Source organism: Limanda limanda, chromosome 8, assembly GCF_963576545.1.
Source record: "Limanda limanda chromosome 8, fLimLim1.1, whole genome shotgun sequence".
In the NCBI taxonomy this organism is placed as follows: Eukaryota; Metazoa; Chordata; class Actinopteri; order Pleuronectiformes; family Pleuronectidae; genus Limanda; species Limanda limanda.
This window is the reverse complement of record NC_083643.1, coordinates 22,974,840-23,002,360: the sequence shown is the minus strand read 5'-3', so window position 1 is coordinate 23,002,360 and position 27,521 is coordinate 22,974,840. Positions and strand designations below refer to the sequence as shown.

At 41.3% G+C, this 27,521-nt stretch overlaps 1 protein-coding gene across 1 annotated transcript; it reads left to right on the top strand.

Annotated features, from left to right (window-relative positions):
- Nucleotides 1–471: 471 nt before the first annotated feature.
- On the top strand, nt 472–26,818 carry ptpn9a (protein tyrosine phosphatase non-receptor type 9a). Its single transcript, XM_061075871.1, has 13 exons — nt 472–990; nt 9,843–9,986; nt 14,850–14,939; nt 16,816–16,940; nt 17,838–17,943; nt 19,176–19,286; nt 19,901–20,217; nt 20,782–20,869; nt 21,342–21,411; nt 21,534–21,612; nt 21,721–21,871; nt 22,066–22,273; nt 24,105–26,818. Exons 1-13 carry the CDS (start codon nt 958–960, stop codon nt 24,293–24,295), a joined length of 1,713 nt encoding a protein of 570 aa, XP_060931854.1. The 5' UTR covers nt 472–957; the 3' UTR covers nt 24,296–26,818.
- Nucleotides 26,819–27,521: the final 703 nt, after the last annotated feature.

Here is a 27,521-nt window from a genome sequence, read left to right as displayed (position 1 = left end):
TATTTCTGTTATATATATATATATATAGTAGGTCAACTAACTATGATTTAACCTGTAGCCTATGTAAAAATGGCAAATTGTGTTGGTCAGATTTAGGTTTTTGATACTTCACATAAATGATTGTGCCTCATGAAGTTTCTACCATGAACTGTCCCTAAAAGGACTAACTTGTGTGGTATCAATGTTCTCGGCAAGGCGCCTCCTGTTCCTGAACATTAGAAAGAGCAGCAGAAAGTGAAGAGAAGCTTCCTGAGCAGATGCACGTCAGAGCAGAGCTTCCTGCCTTCACACGGTCACCGAGCAGCTCCAGGCAGGAGTCCTCCTCCCACCGCTGACACTCAAAATGGTGATTTTCCTGTTTGGTTTCCTATTTTTATGAATGGAGGCGGAGGTCAGAGAGCTTTCTGCTCTTTACCACCAGGGGGTAGAGCGACACGCAGAAAGAAGAGCCTCCCCTCTCTCTCTCTCTTCTCCCCCCCTCTCTCATAGTCAACATAAAGGCGACGTCCAAAAGCTAAGGAACTTGCTCTCCCTGGCACCGGAGGAGTCGGCGGGCAGCTGCAGCCCTCAGGTCCGTGCACGGTGAGGTGGAGGGGGGGGGCAGATAACCCTGACCATCGAGCTGAAGCAGAGTGTGGCTGCTCCTCTTTTCTCTCCTCCCTCTCTCTCTCTCCCTCCCTCTCCTTCCCTTCTCCTGTGCTCTCGGTGAAATCTGACACAACGGAGGCAGCTCTCTCTCTCTCTCTCTGTGTGTGGTTGTGGACGTCTCTCGGAGAGGCTCTGCCAGCGAGAGAACACCGAGCTCGGGCTCCTGCGTTGTTTCCTCACATGGCGTCCACCTGGGGCGAGAGGGCCAGCCCCTGAAGCCCCCCGAAGCCCCCTGAAGCCCCCTGAAGCCCGGCTCTCCACCAGGGACCCGCTCCGCCGCCGTGTGGACCCGAGGCAGCCGGAGGAGCCATGGCAGCGACTCTCTCAGCGGACGAGGAGCAGGTAGGCCTCGCTCGCTGCTCTCCTGTGTCGGGGTTTTGTGTTGCAGCCACAGGCCCCGTGTACCTGCAGAGTGTTGTTGGGGGGGGGGGTGTGTGTGTGTGTGTGTGTGTGTGTGTGTGTGTGTGTGTGTGTGTGTGTGTGTGTGTGTGTGTGTGTGTGTGTGTGGCCCTGTGCGTGTTGCGTGTGCGCGCCGCAGCTGGGCGCGGAGAGGTGGCGACGTCCGTGCGTAACGGAGGCTCCGTTGCGAAATGATCACGGAGAGCTGGAGCGGAAACTCGGTATCGATTTCTGGTGCATTATTGCTGCGGTTGCATCACTGCCAGTTCCTCTCCAGCGGGCCGAGGGGTTGCGAAACAGGCCGATCTCTCTCCCTCTCTCACTCCCCCTCTCTCTCTCCCTCTCTCTCTCCCTCTCAGCAGCCTCCACAGATGTAACCATTCAGAGGAAACTGCCTGGTGCCACATTTGGCTCATTCAGAAAAGAAGCCCACACTGTAGAAACCTGGTTTATAGTGTCATAGCAATGATGTGGGAATTAAAACCGAGTTTAACTTATCATCGCCATCTAATCATTAATCACAAATTAAAACCTCATTTCCCCTCAACCTTGGCGTCCAAAGCCCAAAACGCACATTGAATCGTAATAGATAATAAGGGTTTTTCTAGAAATGTACTTTCAAAAGGTTTTCACAAATCCACTGGATGTTTTATGTGACATAAAATAGCCGTATGAATGAAAAATGAATTGACAACCATGTTAGTTGATCACTTTAGCTTTTAAGCAAATGTGCCAAAGATTCACTGGGTCATCTTTGGGTTTTGTTCCATAACAAAATAAAGGAAGGGAAATTCATTTTCCATTAACTTTTGCTTCCTCAAGGCCTAATGAAGGCTGGCCTATTCTCTCAAAAAGAGTAAGGAAAAAGTAATAAAAAAAACAACAACCTATTAACAGGGGGAAAAGATCATAGAAACCTCAGAGAGCCACATGTGAGGGATCCCTCTCCAAAGGCCGGACAGAAGTGCATAGAATTAACATAAAACGTGTGCAGTTAAATTCAGCACTACAAAGCATTAACAAACCCAGTCGTGAATAACGGTTATTATGTCCTGTGTTCATTATTGGAGGCTGTAGTTAGTTGTGCTGTTAAATTGTGTTTCCAGAGTTTTGTCCAACACTCGTCTGTGGAGTCAGACGTCTGGACCTCACTGTAGATCAATCAGTGTCAAATCTCTCAAACACAAAGGGCAAAGTCGAACCTTTTGGAAGTCATGTATAAATAACAAGGTTTATAATGTTCTAGAGTACAATTGGTTTTAATATAGTTTACATAATGATCTGACATCTTATCTAGGGTTATGATAATCAAACCATCAGTGGCATAGAAATCACAAGAAATCTAACAGGAGCAGAGCAAACAGTCTATAGTTTGTACAGTGCTATTTTACTTTAAACAAATAACAGCTACTTGGGGGGGATATTAATCAGGTTGCACAAACTACATTTTGAAACTACATTTGCTTTTTCAAATCTTCTTCTCCTTTGGTGCTGGCCGAGCTCGTGTCTCCTCTCTCTGCTGCCTCCGCACATCATCTGGTCAGCAGAAAGCCTTATCTGGCTACCCCATTTCCTGTGAGAGCCAGGGCCCCCGCTAGGGTACCGGAAGCCCTCATTACATCCACAGCCATGTGTGGGGCGGCTGGGTGGATTGTGTGTGTGTGTGTGTGTGTGTGTGTGTGTGCGCGCAAGAGTGTGTGTGTACGTGTGTGTGCGTTAGGGTGGCTCTCTCGGGAGCATACATGGGTGTAGTGGAACTTCATTCTAAAGGCAGCTGTTAAAAGCATTTCCACTAAACTTGGGGGAAGGGGGAGTTTGTGAGTGTGTGTGCGAGAAAGTGGGGAATAGGGAGAGAGTGACGTTACTGACTTCCTGTTTTGGTATTGACTCGTGCCAAATGGGACTCGCTGAAGTGAAGCGTGGCCGCTTGGCAACAGCAGTGCTACAATATCGAGGGCAACCATGAATCCTCTTGTCTATAATAACAACAATAATCTTTAAAAAATGAACGAGCCCTGTCTGTAGTCGTAATAATGACGCTACAGTCACCCTCTACTCTTTTCCATAACCCCTCATCCAGCTGAGACATTAATGACTCCTCCTGGCTGGAATGTTAATACACCAGACCTCATGTCGATACCGAGACATCAATGACCATTTCTTGTAACAAAGGGCTGTGACGATAGTTACTAAAACCATGAATAATCTGATGTTGGTATGCCAGTAAACCAGCATGCACAATACCAACACACTGGAAGTGACACATCCGCATGAAATGTAGCCATTAATATGTATTTCACAAGTCAAAATGTGTAAGAAACCACCTTTCATTCATCTATTTATACAGCTTTCTAGAAACTCACTTTAGTAAGTGTGAATATCAAGTCTCTTCCTTATTCTTAATAATCTATATATATAATTTCTGTATTGCCAAGACGTACATTGTACATCCTAAAAACATCTGCGTGTGTGTTTTAGAATTGGAAAACACTTTTTACTGCATATCACAGTGTTACTGTAATGCTGTATAACAGCTCTCTCCAAGGATTTTAAATCAATACATGAAAAAGTAAATAATTAGAACTCTAAAGGAAGATCAGCTCTCGACAGTGTGGCCCCTGAGAAATCTGAAAAGAAATCACAGACTAAACTAATGCCATGATAAATTACAGGATACGTCTGCTGAAGAGGGAACGCCGTAGAGCTGAGAGCATGTGGAGAAAAGGCAAATTAGCCATCTACAGAGATTCTTACAAGATCGCTCCTGACCTACAACAAAGCTGTGTGCTGTGAGAGACGGGTAATAAATGTATAAATGAAGTTATAAATGAAGCAGAAACAATCGGGTTCGTTCGCCTTTTAAATCTGTCGCAGCTTTCTGAATATACATGTCCTGCCTCACAATCCAAATGCAAAGAGCTTGCAGAGTTTTTGGAAAATAAAATAAGTCCACGTGCCAGTATTGCAAGAACCATAGAAAGTCGAAATAACTCAACCCATACCTCTTCTATATAGATCACAACATTCTTTTACACAGACTCGAAAGTTGGATTGGTGTCAAAGGCACAGCTTTAAACTGGTTCAAAACATACCTTCCTCTCAGACCATATTTTGTCAGCCTCTGTGACCATGTTTCACAAATGCATGATAACCTTTTGGGCATTCAACAGGGTTCCATTCTTGGTCCTTTTATTATGTTGCCTATACATGTTACCATTTGGAAAAAGTATTAGTTGATCACGTGAACTATCATTTTTATGCTGATGATACTCAGTTATATTTCTCCGTAGCACCAGATGACTCTGATCCTCCAACTCAAATGGTAAATCTCCAGCGTTAAAAAATGGATGAGCAACAATTTTCTTAAATTAAACGAAGATAAAAAGGATATATAGTTGGTAATGAGGATTAGAGACAAAAGATTATTAGCAATCTCGGACGTATGGTGCATCGAATCAAAACCTGGGTTGTACACTTGAACTAGATTTTAATTCACACATACTTTCACAAAGATTGCATTTTATCATTTAAGAAATATTGCAAGAGTAAGATCGTACCTCTCTGGAAGATGCCAAAAATTAGACTCAAGCTTTTATCCTTTCTCGCCTGGATTACTGGATTGCAGAATGCAGCAGCCAGGCTCTTAACGAGAAATAGGAAAAGAGATTATATACTTTTTTGCGTCTTGGCTACATTGGCTTCAAGTTTCAAGGTTTGATTTTAAAATAATTTTACTTGTTTTTAAGTCTCTTAATGGTACAGCACCCTCATTCATCTCTTTATCAGAGTAAGTCCCAAACCGTCCCCTCACGTTTTCTACTGCGGTCCTGCCAAATATCCCAAAAAATGAACTACAAAAAGTTTGGGGAAGCAGCTTTCTTTTGCTATGCACCAAAGGCTTGGAACATGCTCCCACTACACATCAGACAAGTTACTTCTGTTGATAGTTTTAAGAAACAATAACAATAGGCCTATTTCTATGATCTGGCTTTTCATAAATTGTATCTTTTTTTAAACACCTTTTTTTTACTTTTTTTATACATTTAGCTAGTTTTAGGTTTTCATCCTAAGTCTTTTTTTTGTATTGCTAATGTGTTCTTAATTAAACTGTGTCAACAACACATGCAGTCTTGTTTAGCAGCACGGAGCACCAACACAGAAATCTCTTTTGTTGCTTGGATCCCAAAAAAACAATACTGTGGGTAGTAGTGGAAGGAAAAGGTCGAAATAGAACCTGGTGGGATGGAGCCTGGAGGCAGCAAATGTTTGAGTATGTTGAGCAACAGAACAAAGAAGGTGTGGTGGGGGCTGGAGCCAATCCCAGCTGACACTGGTTGAGAGGCAGGCTGCATTCTGGACAGGTTGCCAACTCATCGCAGGGCTGACACAGAGTCAGACAACCATTCACACTCATTCACAGCCATAGGCACTTTAGGGTTTCCAATTAACTTTATTATCTGCAGGCAGGAGGCTGGAGTACCAGGAGTAAACCCACACTACATGCAGACTCGGCACAGAAGGTGCTACCCACTGTATCACCATACCAACCTCCATTTTCAGTTTGGGGTTTTTGTTGAAGAAATAATGCAATTTGAGTAACTTCAAATTTTAAAGACCAAAAAATTATCAATGATCAAATGTATAATTGCAGTCCTTGTCAATGGTATAAATACCAGTTTCAGTTAATTTCACAAAGCAGCTGTCAGTGAGGATACAAAATAAATGTGAAAGAATGGTTTTTGAACTCTCTCACGCCACAGAGTAAAGTACTGAGTGTCTCTTTTACACCAAAATGATCCGGTGGGTGTCAGTGGGCTTTCTGATCAGTGGACAAGGGGCTTTATTCAGGGAGTAAATGAGTGAACAGAGGATTGATTTTGAACACAGCCTGCAGTCCTTTTGGGCCGGTGTAGATTTTTGGTTTTAGGGCCGTTTGACCTTAAACAACTTCAGCTTCACCAGCTCCCAGCTAAGCAGGTTCCTACCGTGAATCTAATCAATTAATTACCGACTGTCATTGTCGGAAGATCCAATAAACAACCTCAACTATCAATGAACAGTCCTGATAGGATTATGTCCTGGCAGCTGTGTATCTGAGGGCCAGAAACCCCTCTCTTAAAATGCCTCTCACGACGAACAATAAACAGAGGAAATAAATACAGCTGGACCAGTGAAAATTGAAAAGTAAAGACATTTGATCTGATAAAGACTCATTTTGTTCTTGCACTGACTTCTCAGGCTATTTTAGATGATGTCAGGCGCTTTAAACCGGAATTAAGTGTTTAAATGCATAATCGAGAATGTTGATTAAAAAGATCTCCTGTCGTGTCAGAAGTGGAACAAGTCAAGTAAATATTTATGCATCCTCCAGGAACTGAATAAGTTACTCCTCCGCAGTGAGCCTTCCACCGCAGTCCGGTGTGCTATCGCAAAAACAAACCGGTCCATCCTCAAATTCCACTTCGGGCGGATATGGCCCCATAGTGCAGCAAAACCAAACAAGACTGGCTTCTCCAGGAACAGAGGGTCACTGCCTGGAGTTTGCAGGCTCCCCATAAAAGGCTAAGAGAGAGAAAGAGCAGCTGTCAGACCGTTGAGAGCTTGGAAGCCGGAGTGTACCTGACAGCAGTCTGACAGGAAGTTGTCTTTGGCCAACACAGAAGGATTAACGCTTCACAGAGCAACAGCAAAGAGCAGGCGGCCGCAATCGATGGAACTGACACAGAGTTTTTGTCCAAAACGGCAAAAGCTAGATATGTTTTGCTAGTAGCAAGTTGCGGTAATGGTAATCACAGGATCAAGTTTTACTACACTTAAAAAGATTAGGCTGAAAACCACCTGACCACTTCAATGCCTGCTTATCATTGCTTTTGCTGAAGTAGTTTCAGACTGTATACGTCTTATTGATAACACTAGTTAGTTTTCCAGCCATTTTCTCTGTAAAGAAACTTTAAGTGAGACAAATCATTTACCCACACAGCAGATCTCCTCTTCTGTCTTTTTCTGTTTTTCTTAGGTAGCAAATTGATAGAACTTGATTTGGCCAAGGAGGTTATGTTTTTATTTTATGTTTGAGGGCGGATCCTTACATTTTTTTTTCACTTTCTTTAACATTGTGAGAGAGCATTTTCAACATTTCATTGATTTCTCAGAAAATATTTCATGGACCTTGATGAAAGAAATCATGCTTATTTATTGGATGGATATCTATGAGTGTGTGTGCGATTGTGGTGCAGAGCTAGATAACAATCTGGATCTAGTGAATTTAAATGTGGTTGCATAAGGGGACTGTTGGTTTGCCTTGGTGTTGGTTTGCACGTTTTCACTTTAGCAAAAGTCTCTTCTGATGTTGAATGAAACCAACACTTCAGAACAGGTACCTCAGAGTGATGGTTTCATCCTCTGGACATAGAAAATGTAGTTGTTGTTTCAAAAAGATTTTAAGTATTCGTTCCCTTTTTGAGACTTTCACGATATGCAGTGTTCCTCTTAATTGAACCACGCTGGCTTAGCTTTCATCATGTGAGCATGCGTCATGTGGCAAGAGGCGGTTGTATGGAGATTCTAACATATGTCCCCATTTTTAAAGACTCTATGGTGGAGATATGAATGGCCTCTTTGATTTTTATTTTTTTTCCCTTTTCCCCTCAGATCATCGACTGACTCCTGGTCATTACGTTGACTCTCAGTTGATTCTATGACTAGTTTTGATCCTTTCACAGACAACTGATGCCACGTTAGCTCCACAGTGGGCTTTGAGATTTCATTGAAAGCATGAAATTACGGATCTGTTCTTATAAACACATTTTTCAAAAGTCAAAGGTGAACTGTCTTGCATAAAGTTACTGGGCTGAAAAGGGTTTCACAGTAAACCATTGTAAAACATTGTTAGACTGTAACACGCTGTTCATAGTTCACTCGTGAGGTCTAAGACATTTATTTGTCAATTCAGGTTTAAAATGTTACCTTTTTATGTCCATATTTGGGGATAATCTTAGAGATCCATGCACTGAGAAGAATTTAGTTTAACAGCCCTCCACATTATTCCCTCCTGAGAATCGGATATGAAGCGACCTCGGCCCCTGTCAGGTGCAAGCCCCCCTCGTCCCCTGCATGTTAAGGCGTCTGAACAGAGCAGAAGCTGCAGCCCCCCCTCTCTGTGAAAGCACTGGCTTTCCTGAGGAGAGACAGTGGCATCCTGTCCTCGGGCTCGGCGCTCGTCAGTGATCGTTTTGTATTCCTAAAGAGCCGCGGACTCCCACAACTTGACTTCCTGTCTCCTATGCACGCCCCGCGGCTGCTGTGCCTGACCAGAGAAGCGGAACCCTGTGTTTAAAGTGTGAGCTTTCATTGCCTCCTCTGTCGCCTTTTGACGATTCACTGGGTGCTGACTCGCTCACTCTGCGGGTGCAGAGGGCCTGTGTGTGTGCGGATCTGAGCCAGTTTATAATAAGACCAGACGAGTGGACAGGAAGCTCCTGAAAGACTGCCGGCTAAATGCATAAGTTATATGCAAGGTGGCTGGAAGACCTTCATGGTAAATGCATTTTCAAAAGTGCAATGACTGATGTGAATTTGAAGAATTCGATCAGTCCACTGAAGAAGGTCCGATCTGAGAATTTGATTTGGATTTTGCACTGTAATTAGGTGCCTTGACTTAAAATTGGTTAAATTAAATATTTTGCTATTAAATATATATTATAGTAGCGATCTGTGAGCCGTTCGTTCTAATTGGACAGAATGAGTGCAAAGGCTCATGGGACTGTTGTGTGTAATATGTAGCTGTTTAAGTTATTTTAGTAATGTGTTGTTAAAGTTCTGATTCGGCTCATGTGGTTTTATGACTGTGTTCAGGATAGTTTTATGTTCACTGGTAATGAAGCCACCATGCCCTTGGTGTTTGATACATGTGGTGTGGAAGAAGGAAGACTGAGACATAATATAACTATTCCTTTTTAAATTTCTTAAAAAGATTAGACCTGTGTTATATGTTTGTTAAGGTCAGAGACAGGAAAGACTCTGAGTGTGTGACATTAGGATTCCGACCTTTTGTCAAGATACAAAGTGATATCAGTTTTGTTTTCATAGATTTGTTTTGGTGGCCATAAATCATGAGATTTATTATACAGCAGTTGAATTAAATCTGCCATCAGTGAAATCTATTCATCAAACCTGATTTTTTTTTTTTTTCAATGCAGATGAAGAACTGCTTTATATGTTGATATCAGCACTGGACAGCCACACATCTGACTGTGTCTATATTGACAGTGTGTTACCCTGTCATTACCGCATTCTTCATCAACACCAGTTCAGCAGGATTCCATCTTCTTCTTCACTCGTGCTCCTGCACTCGTGTTATAAAAATGTGAACATAAACGTCTAAACTGGAAAACTTTCCTTTTTATGGAATGAAAATTCATTTAGATTCTTCTTTATGTGTTACTCTAGTTTTACTTGATAATTAACTAAATCAGGGGCCAAAGAGGGGCAAATTGTGTCGTACATCAATCCACAAATCTTTCCCCTTGATGGCATGAATCTGCAAAACTGCACACACATTATTTTGCACCTCCTTGTCTATGTGCACACTGTTTGTATCGACCTTACAGCAGCACAGTAAAACGCGAGCTTCGACGTCTCACCAGGCCATCGTGTCACATAATCTGTGAGGCGGCAGGTGACACTTCCCCTGAGGATGTATCGAGTTTAAAGCCCAGTTTCACTTCCTTCCCGTTTGACCCTTTGATTATGGGAGTGTGTGTGTGACAGCATATGTGTGTGTGTGTCTGTTTCAGGCTACCAGGCAGTTTCTGGAGGAAATCAACAAGTGGACCAGTCAGCATGGAGTGTCGCCGCTGTCCAGAGAACTGGCCGTCAAGTTCCTCATGGCTCGCAAGTTCGACGTCCTCCGAGCCATCGAGCTCTTCCACAGTTACAGGGTGAGGAGACACGGACACTGCATCACTGAGATTAAAACACTTTTGCAGCACTAAATGACTTTTAAGCGACTTTAACAATTTCTGCAAGTTGCACGCCTACATTTTATTGAAAACAGTGGCTTATAAGAAATAAACCACTTGCTTCCACACATAGATATATGGAGATCGTTTTGATTTTCCCAACAATGTACAATGTCAGCATGACAATAAACTTTGTGATTTTCTTTTTAAGTTACCTGGTAGAAGTTATTCCTGAATATTGGTATTATTTAATATCAGCATCAACAATACAATAATAAAAGACGATTTGGTAAACATATTTGACCATTTAGTGAATTAATTACTCAAAAAGCACAGTGTAAAGTCTAAAAAGGAAATCAAAACACACAAGCCCAAGAGTTAGAGGCCAACTTTAAATACTGAACACGTCCCAATAGAGACACGTTCTGGTTGTACTCTTAAGTTCTGTTCTTCGATACCCTGTCATTCTGACAGTGATGCACAGCAGAGACGTTAGTCCATCTCGTCCCTGTGCAAACGGACATTTTTCTTTTCTTTCCGATTGACTGTTGCTTCTCAGCTCAAGGTTATGAGTGAGTGAAGTGAAACCTCCAGCACACAATGACGTCAGCCCATTGAAAGTGAATAAGAGGCATTTCCGTTAAACCTTCAAACAAGTATGTGTGAGTGCGATGTCCGGTTTCTTAAAGACCTTGAAGTAAAGAATTTGTTTATTTATTTTATTTATTTATAGCGTCTAATTTGTTCAATTAGACAAAGTGTAGGAGATGGGGTAGGGCCGTGCATAGTAAATGCAATAGATCAGGAGTCCCTTTACAAAATAGTGGAAATCTCCCTGTGCATGAGTCTATTTTGTCTTTTGATGCATTAGAAGTCACACAACAGTCTCTCTAATGAGGATCACTATGTCCTCCTTTTTATTTCCTGTTTGTTTGCTGTGCTCTCAGCCGCCTCCCTGGGGAGAACCACAGAGTGAAGCAGGCCCAAGTTTTCAAACATGCATTGGAGTAATAGCATTTAGCTACCGAATGATTGATTGATTACTTTAATGTTGTGTCATGTGCATTATGTGACCAGACTGAAAGAGGCTTACAAGACAAAAGTACAAAAAGGAAAGAAAGAAACCAGAGAAGCAGCATCAAAAACAAAACTACAAATACACCACCCTGAGTATTTTTTTCCAGGATTTAGAAACAAAGATAGCAAGTCATAAAAACCAAGCAAGCACATTTCTGGATTTTTTTTTCAAATGTAGGTAGATATTCCTCACTCATCATAATAAGGTTAATCCAGTAGACAATGTGATTTATTCTCAACCTCTCTTAATTCACCAAATCCATACGGTTGTATTTGTTGTCCTCAGGGATATTGATTAAATCAACCAACTTTGAGGCCAGGGGACAGATTCCTGTCCTCAGCTGTGCAGCTTAACACCTTGACTCAGTCAGAGTCTGTGTATGCTTGATTGAATTAATGTTTTTGGATTTAACACAGTATCTGTGAGTGTTTGCTAGAGGGACATTGAGAGGCTGCTCACAACAAGATGACTCACTTAAGACGGAAGGTGATCAACTGTAGTGAAAGTGTCTGTTCACCTATGTGACTGAATATCAGTTTTTTGACCTTGATGAAACGATCACTGTCGAAACGGAAAGTGATGATCAACAGGAAACCTTCAGCGGATCAGACTGCAGCTCTGGTTTACTGCCTGACCGGAAAATAGCATCTAGATAATAACAGGATGGAGAGCTTCTCCTTCAAGCCACGTCATCACTACCTGGGAGCTGGGGAGACTTATTTTTCTCCCTCTATTCTGCTCCAAAATTCACTCACCAATTTTGAACGCACAAATTAGATTTAATCTGCTCAGACATGCTCCGGTTAATCCACTGCAGCAAGCGGAAAGTTCATGGACATCTCGCACAGCCTCTAATGACCTGAATACTTTGCAGCCTACTTTTTTTTTCTTTTTTAGTACCAGGTGGGTTCTTACTTCTGCAGTGAATGGTTGGTCCTGCATAAACGCAGCTCATTTATAAAAGGCCTGAATGTGACTTTGCAAAGGATTAGACTCCCTCTGCGTCGCCACAGTTCATTTAACTGTGTTTAGTGCTGCGTCAGCACCACAACAGAGGCCAGGAACGAGTCATTTGTCAGAAGAAACGAAGAAGGAAAGTTTCAAGGGAAAAGCTTGTTGGCTCATTGGGGATGAGGGCAGATACAGGGTGAGGTAGAACTCGGACAGGGGTGGCTGGTGGTGTAAAGGACTCTATCCATAACATATATAGGATAAGATGAACTTGATTGACCCCACACAAGGGAAATTAACCTGCAGCTGATATCAAGATAATTTATATAAAGCCATTATAATTTTCACAACTCGATAAACAATTAAGCATCACAAATATACAGTTCTTGAGTATTTGTATATCTTATTCCAATAATATTGGGTTATTAGACATTTTGACCTCTGCAACTGAGTCTGATATCTGTTGTACTCATTAGATCCACATATTATACCTTTCTGTAATCCTGAAAATGTTTTCCAACCACACCAGGAGAGAGAATGGAGATATTACACTCAGAGGAGACATCGAACAGCTTTTAGTGTTCATTCTGCCTAAAACAATTATTTAAAGCATTCTATTATAGGTGTAACACATTTAAAAAAGAAATATAGTTAGAATTCAATCAGCAGCATTCAACAATAACAGATTGTTCATTCAGTAATTCACCATTCTATTGGTGCAACTCAGGGAATAAACATTCTTTGCAGGTGAGAGACTCATCATCATTGATCAGCCCATTGGCTTCTCCCCATGTTTGGTGAAACCAATGGCTGCAGGCTACAGGACAGAATGTTCTGGGCTTTTTGGAACATCTCTGTCCTAGAGAGCAAACTGATTATTTTATAGTTAACTAACCAGATGATAATTTTTAACAGACAGAGACAGACTGTACTTATTATTTTTTAACTTCAGGAAGTCCATAAATGTTGTTTCCCCATTTAGAAAACTTAAATGACTGTCTCAGATTACACATAGCATAGTGTCCCACATTATCAATCATATTTGATTGGACAACTAAAAGATGTTTGTTAAACACATTTTAAACAACTCGATGCATATTTTGTTGCTTGAATCCATCACAAGCATCATTTGATAACAATCAGGAACATTGTCTTATTTATGTATAATCTTGTCAGAATCCCATGTCACATTTGGCCCGCCCCTTTCTGTGACATCATCCCCATGAAGTCCTGTGATTTCAGTCACATGATGTGCCTGTTAACCTACAGTAAAACTCCTGAAGCTTAGGTGACACACATTACCCATTGTCCCAGATTACCTGAATTCACCCTATTATTAAACCTCACTGTTTCTGCAAAGTTTTAATAACTTGAACTGGTTTTATAACGGAAAGCTTTTAATGTGACATCATGCTTCAGTGATTAGATCATGTAAGGCTGATCTTCAGACAGACCATCACATGCACGGGTGTTTATTTCTCGAACACATGCCGTGTTTTGAACTGATTTAGTCATTGATTCAAATTATTGTGTCAGCCTGTAGTACATTTACATTATGCTACTTACAGTATGATCAATATGGGAGTTGCAGTTCACCTCAGCTCTATGGAGCATCTTTTACATCACTGATTAGGATTTATGTTCCACACGCTACAGGTTTATCGTGTGAGTTAGATTGTGCTTTTAGGCTTCTGTATTCATGCTCATGCACGGTCCACACTAGCTCTTTGTTTGTTAAATGAAATGCATTGTCATGGCCTCAATAGGCTTGTTCTGCAAACAGTGGGTTTGACATTTCACAGGACATCCTGGCTTCCCTTTGTCCCGTGATCACGCTTTGGTTTTCTATCAAATGTCTTAGTGTCAGTGTCACAGGACCACTCAGTGTCAGGTAAACATCTTATGGTGAGGTATTAGTTAGATCACTGATGTGACATTAGTTATGGCTGCTTTTCAGCATAATTGATCTATTTTAGCTTATATAACTGCTCAAATATTCACTTTCCTGTTTGTCTGTCACTCTCAATAATCAGAAGGAACTAGAATTACTAACACACAAACCAACACTTACTTACTATATGTGCCGGTCTTCTTCCATCCAGATGAAAAAATATTCACTGAGAAAACGTTAAAATGTTGAAAAACACTTTATCTCGCAATGGAAAAGTTGTGAAAGACTCCCGGTTCCGCCCCCGATCCAGATCAGCAGTAAATTGAAAAGGGTCTACCCTGACCTAAACCGTTTCATGGAAATCTGTTCAGTAGATATTTTTGTGTCATCTTGCCAACAAATCAACCAACAACTGAACAACAGGGTTAAAACATTACCTTGTTGCTGTAGGTAATGAAAGAGCTGCAGTGAATCTAGAATAAATATGTACAGTCAGTTTGCATCCCGACATCAAGTTTCATTATAATCAGAGTAAATGAAATTAAGGTGGAGATATGATGGGTTGTTGGTCTTCTCTTCCACATAAGTGACCGTGATCCCCTGCTTCATCAGCGGGCATCTCAGTCCCCATAGTTCTGTATTATTAAACATAAGAGCAGCAGTAAACAAAACTGTAAAAGGAAATGACACCTCCCCAGACCCCAAGGCCTCAGAGTTAGCTCAAGAAAACTCCCACACAACCTCCCTGGGTGAGGAGAAAGAGGAGGAATGGAAACCACGCAGAGAGGGATCCTCTCGGCAGGAAAGTCAGGCGTGTAATTCTCCCATTGTTCACAGAGGAGAATTCACCTCAAAGTGATAGCTGCTTTTAGTAACACTGGAGCCTCGCCTCACCTCACACGCACTGATCTGTTCTCCCCAGGAAACGCGTCTGAAAGAAGGAATCGTCCGACTTCAGCCTCAGGAGGAGCCTCTGCGCTCGGAGCTGCTCAGTGGGAAGTTCACTGTGTTGGTGAGTTTGCCTTTTACATCTCCTTCACACTATTCTCCTGAAAAGAAAAATCCAATCATTTGTCATGTGAAAGAACAAGTAGAAGGCAAAAGATGTTCTATAAATCAAAAGACCAAAACCAGCAGAGAATTAGTTCTCATTACAGTTTCAGTGTTATTCAGAAAGTATTAAGGTACATCAGTGAGACACATGGTTGCACTGGGTGACATGTTCCTTATGATAAACGGAACCAAATGTGTAATAATCAGCAGCTGAAAATAGTCCACTGTAAAAAGGCATTATTTATTCTTACTACCCACATCACACCATCTATTTCAGCTCCTCCCATCATGCATGCTTAATCCAGTTCCATACATAAAAAAATACTCCTATGTATTTATATCACATGCATCACATGCAGTATTTATTTATAATTTATCATATTCATCATGTCATGTGCAATATCATATTATTTATTATTTATCATGCTTGTCAATATCACTTTACAGTAGCTCTTTGCATCCTTGTTAGCACAACTTACATTTTATTGAAGAATTTTCTGTATTTCTATATTGTTAATGAATCATTATAATTCTTCAAATTGAATTATAAATATTAGAGCCACAGACAGACCGGTGAAGAAAATGTGAAACGGTCGTTGTTGGTTTTGGTCTTTTTAATTGAGGAAGCTAGAATAGCCTCATGCTTTCCTCTTGTGCCTGTGCACACAATCTGAGGTTCAGTTGTCGTTTATCATGTTTTTGTGTATTCCTGTTCTCATGTTTCTGCCACCACCACACTCGGCTGTCTTTTCTGAAATATCTGAACATGCTCCAGTCGTGTATTGGAACACGGTTCCTCTTCACAGTCGTTAACTTTTGATATATTTAGCTTCTTTTGGACTAGTCCAGGAAGAAGTCTGGCATGAGGATCAATCAAGTACTTCAATTTAAAAGGATCCCAAATTGCTTATTTATCAAGCTCACTTTTCGTAATCAAGATGGTTCAAGAAAGTGTATAAATAGAGAAAGCTCTGAATCAAGGAAGTTTCTTTGATCACCAAATCAGGGGATGTTCATGTGCCAGATAAATTTAGCCTTTTGTCAGCCAAATCACAACAACAACAGCCCCCCCCCCACTCTCCTGCGTTTCCCTTCTTCCTTCCCCTTCGACATGCCACAGTGGCAGTGATGCTGCACATCCTCTTGTCTGACGTCTGAGTTCCCCAGCCTCAGCAGCGGCCCTCATATCCTGTCCGAGGTATTTATAACCTCCAGTGCCAGAGAGGCCCCATTTGCTCACATAAGGGCCGTTCCGCAGCATCTTTAATCAGCGGCATGGTTCAAGAAAACGAGGCCCTGGGGATTTCTGGTGACACCAGCAGCCTTCAAACTGATCAGGTCTGACGCAGGGAGAAAGGAGGCGAGCAGCATCAGTCCTGACCACATCTGTTCCTCCTGCTGAATTGTTGACAGCCCCCTTCTGGCTGTCTGCTAGTAACCAGCATGTGAACTTAAGTGCCCCCCTGTGGTCGTTGTTCATCCTTTATTTCTGCAGAGCTTGTATTAAACCAGCCCCAGTAATCTCCTTCAACGACCACATGACTTCTACGAAAACCTTGTGGCAAAATTACTACAGACGTCACATTCTTAGAAGAATAAGCAAACTGCAAATTGTCCAAATAAGAAGTCATGAACAGTTTATTGTTTCTAAAGCGCATGTGTAACCTAGAGGTCAGGCCGGGTAGTGGATAATTAAACCTGAACTAAAATCACATTTCACAGTCCAGTGGAAGAAAATGTGAGATTAGACAGTGACACGGTGACAATTCCCACGAGGTCTAGAGCCGATGTAACCTTGTTAGTATTGTTTTTTTGTTTTTTTTTGTCTGCTTCAGAGTGTACGTGACCCTTCAGGGGCCTCCATCGCCTTGTACACGGCTAAACTTCACCACCCCAACAAGACGGGCAACCACGTGGTGCTGCAGGCGCTCTTCTACCTCCTGGATCGGGCTGTGGAAAGGTGAGCGCTGTGGTTCCAGGTCTGAATATAATCCAACTTTAATCTATATTTAACCTGTTTGTTTCTGGGACGTACGTGACATCATTACTTGTACATAACATACTCGTATGACTCATTCTATTGTTCGTTCTGTTTAGTTTTTCATCCTCACTATAAATATTATCCGGTTGTAAATATCACAGGATATCCTCTCTATATTACTGATTACTGAACTTTTCATTCTGTACATTGTTCGTCTGCACATACCCTTCATCCTGCAGTCTATGAGGTATATGACATTTAAGATGTACAATGTACATTCAATAAAATAGAGCAGAATAAGTTTAAAATAAAATACAAAAGGAGTGCAACTAATCCCACAATATACAAATTATGTATGAGTCATGTGAAGTGCATTTTGCATCAGTGGACGAACCGCCTGAGGATAGAAAGGTCTTTGAGGGGGCTGGTCTGAGCACTAATGCTCTAGGTGTTTTCCCTGAGGGCAGGAATGTGAGCAGAACATGTGCTGGGTGGCTGGTGTCCTCAATAAGACTCAATGTCTTCCATCCACAGCCATAGACACACAGCAGACGTCCTGAATCTTATATGTGGCAGTGATTGTCTTACTTATTATCAACAATTGTCTCCCTTTCTTTTCTAATTCAAACTAATTCAACATTTAAACTAAAACCCTCACCAAATGCATTCATGTGGCTGAGGCTCAGGATGAAGAGTGGGTCATCTACTGACCAGATGGTCAGTGTTGCATATAAAAGAGCTTGTAAATGTGGCTTGTACTGTAAAAGTGTTTTGAGTGGTCAATATAATATAACCCATGTAGATTATTTGCACATAGATTAGTCTTACCTGGGAGAATCCTATAAATGTAAGATTAAATTGTGTCTTCTCCCACAGCTTCGAGACCCAGAGGAATGGCTTGGTGTTCATCTACGACATGGCAGGTTCCAACTACACAAACTTTGAGCTGGACCTGAGCAAGAAGATCCTCAACCTGCTGAAGGTTAGAATTGCCGAGAGATGTTTCTTTTTTACATTTGACTTCAGTATATATAGACAAAGATGTATTTAAGTAAAAGTAAAAGTACCACATTAACTTTTTAGCCATATAAAGTAGGCACTTATAGTATTGAAAGTAACTTGTTGCATCAGGTAATGGGCAGCAAGTTACTTTTAATACTTTAAATGTATCTAAAAGCAAGTGCGTACTTTCTATGACTCATCTGCTACTTTATAAACTGTTCCTATTTATATTCTGTATGATAAAGACTCCTGTATTTCATATTAATAAAGAGTACTGCTGCGGCGGAAGGCAGGGTTTAATGTTACCTGCTAGCTCTGATTGGATCAGTGAACCGATGTCACTGTCCTTACTGATTACTTAAAAAACAACATGAGCTTGTAACACAGTGTAGTAGTGTAGAAAGTACACACATTTGCTGACATATGAAGTGGAGTAAAAGTACTGCCTTTTTTTATTATTAAGTTAAGTACAGATACATGAAAAATTGACTTAAGTACAGAAACGAAGTATATTTACTTACACACAGCATATATATATTAAAAGAAGGTGAATTATTGTTGTAAAAGAATGACAGGACGAGTTAATGTATAACTGCTGAGGTATGTCCTTGATCCTGGGAAGGAGCTTGTTTTTTGGGGGGGGATTTGATGTTTGTGCAAAGGGCAGAATGAATAAACGACTCCTCGAACAAGACGACAGGGAGAAAAATGATACCCGCACACCGTAGCTGTGTGAGACTCTGAGCGGTGCTTATTTTAGCAATTACCTGCATGGCTGCTAAAACTATTTTTACTATAAGGATGTTATAGTTTGTCATCTGAACTGGACCACAGACCTTCGTGACCGCATCAGCAGCAGTGGCTTGTTTGCTGTGCCCACATATTGATCTAAACATTGACTGGAGTGGTTGATACGTCATCAGGAGAATTTATTGTATGTGCAGGCAAAGCACTGCAATATAAAGTGGAGATATAATATGACATCATTATGTATAATTGGATAATCTGCAGGATATGAGTCATTCCCAAGAACTAATTAACCACAAAGAGAGGGGGGTGGGTCACTGAGTTCATGTCAAACACTGTTTTGATGATGTGTTACCTTTTCTGCTTTATTTCAAATTCAAGGAACAGGCATGTTAAGTCCAAATTAAATTGATTTTTAAAAAGAGTAAAATTAAATCCTGTTGTATGTCTGTCTCTCTCCACCAGGGGGCATTCCCTGCCAGGCTGAAGAAGGTGCTGATCGTCGGGGCCCCTGTCTGGTTTCGAGTGCCCTACAATCTGCTCAGCCTGCTGCTCAAGGACAAACTTAGAGAGAGGGTAAACGAAAGAGCTGCATGCTTAATTTTCTCAGTTTGATTTTCGCTGATCAGCTTTTGGATTTCCTGGATTGACAAACCTTCAGGGAGCAGGCGGGTCGGAGTCAATGATTGTTGCACGTGATCATTGATTGAATCCCTGGAATCAATCAGCTCCTCATCTGGAAAATGTAATTTGTACAGATTTGTGTGTCACCTGATGGTCCAGTGTAAATGCAGTGTCAGGTCATTTATGAAACCATGACAGGAAATAATAAACCGTTCATACTTTATGACATGACAATGTCAGCCAAGGACAAATAGTCCTCTTAAACTCAATCAAGCTGCACCAAATTTTTCACACTTGTATATCAGTTTTCTTATTGTGCCAGATTTGTTTTTCATCAAAATCAATGACTTATTTTTTGGAAAATCTGAGAAAATGTTAAGAGAACACCCTAGAAGAGAAAGAAGGAAGGTGATAAGAAAAATTTGGGGATCCGCATCTTCATCTGCATCCACGCTGAAATTGAATTTGTAGTTCGGTAGTTTTTGCTTCTTGTCGAAGGTAAAAATCATCTTCTCATCATGAAGCTGAAGCCTTGAATCTGTCACTGCCCTTTCATCTAACTCCAGGTTCAGATGGTGAAAATGGCTGAGCTTCGCCAACACCTCCCCAGAGACTGTCTCCCCCAGCACCTCGGTGGCCTGCTGCCCCTGGACGCGCACAGCTGGAACCAGCAGCTGCTGGTGGGCCAGAACGGCCGAGTGGACCCAGTGGACGAGCTGGTGGCCATCCCCCTGGAGGACAACTCCATTCACGCCCCCGGACCTGAGGCCATGCGCCCGCAGGAGCTGCTGGTGCACCTGGGCAGGCTGCAGCGCACAGGGATCCACCTAGAGTATGAGGAGCTCCGCAAGGAACCGCCGTCGGGAACCTTCCACTGTGCACAGTGAGCTACACACACATGTGGACCTATGCAGTTTCATTACGGAGATGAGATCATTATTCAGAAAATTAAGGTTTGCACATAATGCAAACTTGTTGCTTTTTATGTGAAGCAAATAATTAGTTCACATTATTCCTCAGTAAATAGAAATCCTTTGCTGATTTAGGTTCTTTGTGTTCATCAGGTGTATTAAATGGTAGATGGAGGGAAAAAATCCTTTTCTATTATCACAGGTATTATTAGAAGGACAATAAGTAGAGCTCATACCTCGGCCAAGGCCCAACTGTCCCCTGATGAAACCACACTTAAATTCACAAGATCAGATTTTTATACACACAAACACACACGTATATATATATGTATAGTTTCTATATTGTTTACATGCAGTTTTTCTCATAGTAGTTTTTGTATTTCATTTTGTCTCATGTACTATAGCTGTCAGTGTCACAAGCTACAATATGTTACTTAATCAGCAACTTACTGTAATGTCTATAGCTCTACAACTTGAATTGAAATTTTTTGCCAACTATTAACTTTTATTACATTTTTTGTGTTAACTGTCTACAGAGCAGCCTACAATCAGGAGCGCAATCGCTATGGCGACGTGCTGTGCCTTGATCAAACAAGAGTGCGTTTGAAAGCCAGAAGGAATGAGGTTGGTGCTTCTCTCAAAGTCTGCATTGGGATGACCCGGTAGCTTCCGGTGTTACATGACGTTCAGGCACATACCGATTATATACAGAAACTTGCCAACCGGTGGGAAGATTTCCACACCATGCCATTTATAAATTTAATTCATTACTAAGACTACTTACATTCATGGTCGCTCAGCTGCCAAGAAGTTTAACACCTCGACTCCAGGCTGCTACACTGGAGTAATACCAGTTAGCTTGTGAAGTAGAATACTGACAGTCTGAGGTTAAAGATGCAAACAAAATACTTTGATTCTGTTTAATCCTCAGAAATGGTTTAACACTCCTGCAGCCCCATCTATGACAACTGAGCTGCACAAGCTCATTTTAGATCTCCATACAATTCTTTTCCTCTGGGTTTACACAATACTCTTCAGTTTTTTATTTTGCAAGAGTTCCTTCCATCTCTTGGATAACACTTTATTGTTCTTACAGAGATCAGACTACATCAATGCAAGCTTCATGGATGGCTACAAACAGACGAATGCATACATTGGGACTCAAGGTACATCACACGTCTCACATTTTCACTTCTCGATATTAATACAGGTTTACTTCATTAGGCTGCTATTCCACTCATTACATGTGTTTTTAAAGTCATTTTAATTATCTCCTGTTGCTGTGTAGGACCACTGGAAAAGACCTACGGAGATTTCTGGAGGATGGTCTGGGAACAAAACGTGCTCGTTATTGTCATGACAACCAGGTAGTTGAGCTTATCCATGCTTCATTGTTGAGTCGTTGAAGATGAATGTGAATTAGCTGAGAGCTGTGAACTCATTTTCATCAAATGCGTGCTGCCTCTGTCCTGCAGGACAGACGAGGGCAGTCGGAGGAAGTGTGGTCAATATTGGCCACTGGAGGAAGGGGGACAAGAGGTGTACGGCCATATGGCAGTGGTGAACCAGAGGGTGGACCACCACACCCACTACAACCACACAACCCTCGAACTGCACAACACTGAGGTGAAAGCTGATGAACAAACACAGACTGGAAAGAGCAGAATTTTCAATCAGCAACTATCATTGAAAATAAATAACTAAAATCTGTAGAAGTTATGACCAGTAATTTACTATAGAGTGAGTTGCCCCCTGCCCTCAATCCTCAACCATCCTAACTTGGCGTTTAACTCTCAGTTCTGTTTTTTATATCCTCTCAGACATGTGAACAGAGACAAGTGAGTCATTTCCAGTACCTCAGCTGGCCTGATTACGGCGTCCCCACCTCCGCTGTGACACTCATCGACTTCCTGGGAGCGGTGAAGAGACAACAGAGGAAAACAGTGAAGTCTTTGGGGCTTCAGTGGACAGGCCACCTGCTTGGACCCCCAATGGTGGTGCACTGCAGTGCAGGGATTGGAAGAACAGGTGAGACCCCTGAGAATGATTGATACCTAGTTACTTCCATTTACCCTTGTGGCCCCTTTCAGACCTCGTATCAAGGAGTCACTTGTGATCAGATCTCACTTCCTCGCTCCATATTCGAAATGAAATAAAAAACATGTATGAAACTGGTTATAGCCAGTCTGATTGTCAATGTGTCTGTGTGAGAAGAGGGGCTGAGCAAATAAATGCACTGTGCACATCTTCACAATGAAAGATTTAGCTTATTAGCAAAAAATGTACATGTAGTCACAAATAGATGTATAGGAAATGCAGAGAAGTGTCAATATCAAGACTGTCAGGGGTCAGAAGATGTTGGTGGTCCTTCTAATGTAAGTCTGGGCACATCCAAGTTCACACAGCTGAAAGACTGTGGCCATATGTGGCCTAGACCACCTGGTCGGACCCCATGCAGACCTGGTATATAGGTCCAGGTCTGGCCTATGTCAGACCTGATTGTTTCGATCACAAGTGGTCATTGCTAACTTCAAGTATGAACGCACTCAAAAACTAATTTAGCTGTGTAAACGGCACAAATGTATCCTGGGCCACATATGAAGGACCTGTCTCAATATGCACATGTAATTTACACAGTATCAACAATGACCACCTCATAATGACTGATGCTTTTCTTATATTGGTAAAATCTACATCATTTGATCTTCACAAACACAAACAAAGTATGTGATTATTTACGTATATAGCGGGAAACTGAGATCGATCCCAAGTGGTCACACATTCAGGAAGCATAGTTTTTTTTCTGCAAAAGCATATGCACTCGTATGCCACTTTTTCAGGTAGTCCTAGCCCAAACTAATAAAGTCCACAGCAATAACTCCTACCATCATAAAGGTCATGTCATAGGTATGGCTCTGTTACTTTAGGCTAAAACCAAAACAACCGGTATAGTTCAATACAGTTCAACGACATCCTCTAAAATGATAAGAAAGTTCACATTTGTTTATTTTGTTTTTTTGTTGTAATCCAGAAACTATTTCACAAAGCAAAACAATACACTTATACCTTTACACAAACGAAAAGGAGAGGGAAGAACAAGAATCTTATGTTAACCGGCCTCTTTCAAAGAAACAACGTATCATGAACAACATGGACAATCCCTTTTTTCATTTCCTTTGTTTTCACAAATCACATAACAATCTATTATACGTTATTCAATAGCCAACATCATAACATGCATATCACTCAATGGGTTCATACCAGCTGAACCCTTCAGATGACGTGGTTTACCCGGCCCATGAAGGCGCCCCCCCCCCCCCTTGTCGGCCGTTTTGATGAAGGCCAACCTACAACGAGATGGTCTGTTGTGCACAGCCTTGTCCCGCACGTATTGCTGTTGCTAAGCAACAGAGCTAAAGTTAAAGGACATGACAAAAAAGTTTGGATATCTCTTGGTGCTTGGTGTTTGTCACTGAAGCACAATGAATCCTGGGATAGGTTTGGCAATTGTCGGCTACATTTGAAGGAAATGGGGGAAGCCTAGTCCTGCTACTGTGACGCAATCTGTCTCCAAATGCAGCGTTCAAAGGATGCAGCCCCTTAATTGAGACACAGTTACTCTTTCAGAATTTTTTCTATATATATTTGACTAAATTTGACTAATTTCCAGATAATTCCACAGTTTCCCTCCATGAACAGAAAGTTAAATAAACACTCAAGAGTTTCGATGAAAACCGAACATATCCTTCATGTGATGTACTGACTGCATTCGTTTCAGTGTGGTGTACCTAATCCATTGTCATTAATCCTTCTTTAAAATGTCTCATAACTCTTTAATTGTTGTAACTCTTGTCGACAGGTACCTTCTGTGCCCTGGACATCTGTCTGTCCCAGCTGCAGGACGTCGGATCACTAAACGTGTGCCAGACTGTTCGGCGCATGCGAACACAGAGAGCCTTCAGCATTCAAACCCCGGACCAGTACTACTTCTGCTACAATGCCATTTTGGAGCACGCCCAAAGACAGGGCCTGCTCCCGGCCAATCAGTGAGCTTCAGTCGTGACTTCCCGAACCAATCCGCGAGCCCTGAGATTTCCCTTGGTCGATCTGTTAACCCCCCCGAGCCGTGTTGTGTGACCAATTAGTGAGTGTTGGAGAGAAGCTGTCATTTGAAGTTTGGCCATTTTCATTGGCAGACCAAGACAAGACAGTAGAAATCCTTGAGCGCTGACATTATGATGTTTCAATGTGATAACATTCTGGCTGCCAACAATGTGACATTTCGTTTTTTTTTGCTGAATCATATCTCAGAGTGAACCTGCTGCTCTGGTGTCGTGCGTTTTGTGTGTCTGTGGCCAGGGACGTGTGGAGGTAACGCAAATTAGCCTTTTGAATAATTATTTACCACTTAAAGTAATCGTTTAAGGAGCTCATTAAAGGAATAGTACACCCCAAAATAAAAAGGTGAATCATTATCCCGGATGGTAAAACTCCACTAATATTTTTTTTTCTGCAAAATATAACATTTGACTTTAAATTTCCCTCAAATTATCTTTAAAGGCTGCAGTGAACGTGGACATGGTACTTTTCTCCAAACAACTTCTGTAGAAAAGTATTTGTAGCCAAATTCCCCATAGGCACATGTACTTCTATAACACAAAAGCCGTTACAGACTGGAACTCCAGAGAATGTCCGCAGAATTGTGTCTGGACATTCTTCCCAGGTTTTTCTTCACACATAAACAATGCAGCAGTAGATTCTCCACTCGGACACATTCACAATAACACAGAAATCCGTGGAGGATGAATTTTGCAGAGGATCTCCTGCTGTGTTCTCACATTGGTTCATTAGGACATTCTCTGCAGTTGGGCGGAGAAAGTCCAGAGAAATTTCCATGGCTTCTCACTCGGACATCTCCTTTCTCAAATACAGCCCCTGCGGAGTATGTCAGGAGATTATCCAGAGATCAGTGCAATTCTAAATGCGGCTTATCCGATGTTTCAGGTAAGAGGCTGCGTTAAACAGAGAAGTTTTCAAACAGCTACAGTGGTTCAGATTCTGCTTTTAATGACATTTTTTTATTTATTTAAGTTTCAAGCGAGATGCAAGTTTCACACAATTCAAAATTTTGGGGGTGAAATGGCCCTTTAACTAAGCACAGCTTTTTGTGTTCCAAACAGGGAGCTTAATCACCACTTGTGGCCCTCAAGCAACAATAATGGGGTCGATTTTGCACCTTGTGTGTCCAGTTTATCCCGCTGTTCACTGCAGTAGAATTTTCAGCATACGGTTACGTAGATGGTACGAGCTGGTTCTGCGTCGTCTCAGGAGTGTTCAGCTGAACACAAGGAGGGGAAACTGTCCAACAATATAGAAGGATTTAATGAAAAGGTCTTTTGCCAAGAAGTTGTCGAGCTTCTTTAGGGCTGCATGAAGCATCCTCTCTTTCAGTAAACATCACTGACTGGCAGTAAAGAGGAGTAAAGCACATCCAAAATCGATTAGGCTGTAAACTCCTGTTTCATCCCGGCTCTGATCACTCATTAAACTGCTGTCCATGTGATTTCCTCTTCAGTTTTTCCGATGTATCATCTGAAACCTTCTGTCTCACCCTTAACATTGATATTTCCTGACTCGGCGTGTGATTCACCTTCTATCACTAGCAGGCCATCATGCTGTCGTGGTTGTTGTGGGAATGTATTGCTTACCCACACGTGCACACGTGTACACGCTTGTGTAGAGCAGTCCATGCTGAATTGAATCTGTGCAAGTCATCGGTTAAGACCTCATGAGTAGTGCAATACTTTGTCTTTCTTGTTACACAAATCATGTCTTAGCACTTTTAAATGACTCTTTCCTGCGTGCTCTGAGATTATTACAGCTATTGAATGGGATGACAAAACATAGTGACTCTGTAGATCTACACGTGATACTGGGACGACTTAATTGTTACTGTTACATTTAGTAATGCTTCAATATAAAACGTGTAGTGCCATCTTGAGCTCGCTCTTATCGTCTGCATAGAGCTTTACCGAGACAGGAGGATTTTACAGGGAAATCACACATTAAGCATAGCTGAGTAAACGTGCACAAACCTGTGCCTACACCCTATAAAGTCCTTGTTAGGCACTGAGTCAGAAATGTTGCCTGAAGTGTATTCTAATTGTCGTCGTCCTTCCGACTGTGGCTGTAATCAGTGCTTTCATCTGGTCCCAGTGTCTTGCCATTATTATAGAGTACATGCAAGTACTGAGCGTGTGCGCGTCATAAGTTGCATTATGTTGTTGCCGGGTGAAAAAAAACAAATGTGTTCTTTGCTACAGTATTCATATTGAATTGCTTGTAGTGAAGCCTTTTTTAAGTCTGCCATCCTTATGCACTCTGATTTCAGAATAATTTTTCTTTTCAGCAAAAATGTGCCCCATTTTATTTTTCTATTGTATTCAACAACTGTTTTCATACAATTACCCAGGATTATACAGTTATCTACATTAATTTTATATTTGTTCTGTTATAACCTATTACTTTGTCATTTGTATTGACTATTGAATCAAGCTATACTGTATTAAATACAAACTATGTCAATGTGGACGTTTAAGGTGTATTTTTGTTTGCTTGTTTTGGTATACCATAAAGCGGATTCAGTAGAACTTCCCGGCTGTCTCAATGGGTGTATAATGTTTCTCATTTTCCAGATTTAGAGGTTGTTGGTCAAGAGTTTACAGTTTAATATACTATTACACATTTATTAAGGTATAGAGTTTATGACATTTCACAAAGCAAACATAAAAAAATTAACAGAACAGAAAATATAAAGTCTTCATGTGCAAGAAGATGAGTATTGAAAAAAAAGTTTCAGATGTAATTCAAAATCAAAAGTAGCTAAACATGAATTTGGTTTGATTAGATTAAGTACTTTAAAAGTTGGGTCAAATGAAAGGTATATGAATTTGTGTCAAACCTGCTGAGCGACTTAATTTATTACTCCAATAATGAATGTTGAAACAACACAAGGGATCACATGCATACAAATGATGGCTCGCATGCCACTAATCTGTATCATTTATTCATAACACAAAAATTTAAACAAACTGCTTGGCAGAATATCAGACGTCTTAAACACATTCATCAGTGCCCTCAAAGACCTAGTACCCCTGAACAATCTATTTAAAGCTATATATGCTCTTCACAAAACTGAGTAATTAATACCAGACAGTTCAGTTTACAAACTGAGCTCCAGAGCATTACTTTTATCTTGAAATACAGAGCCAGTGGT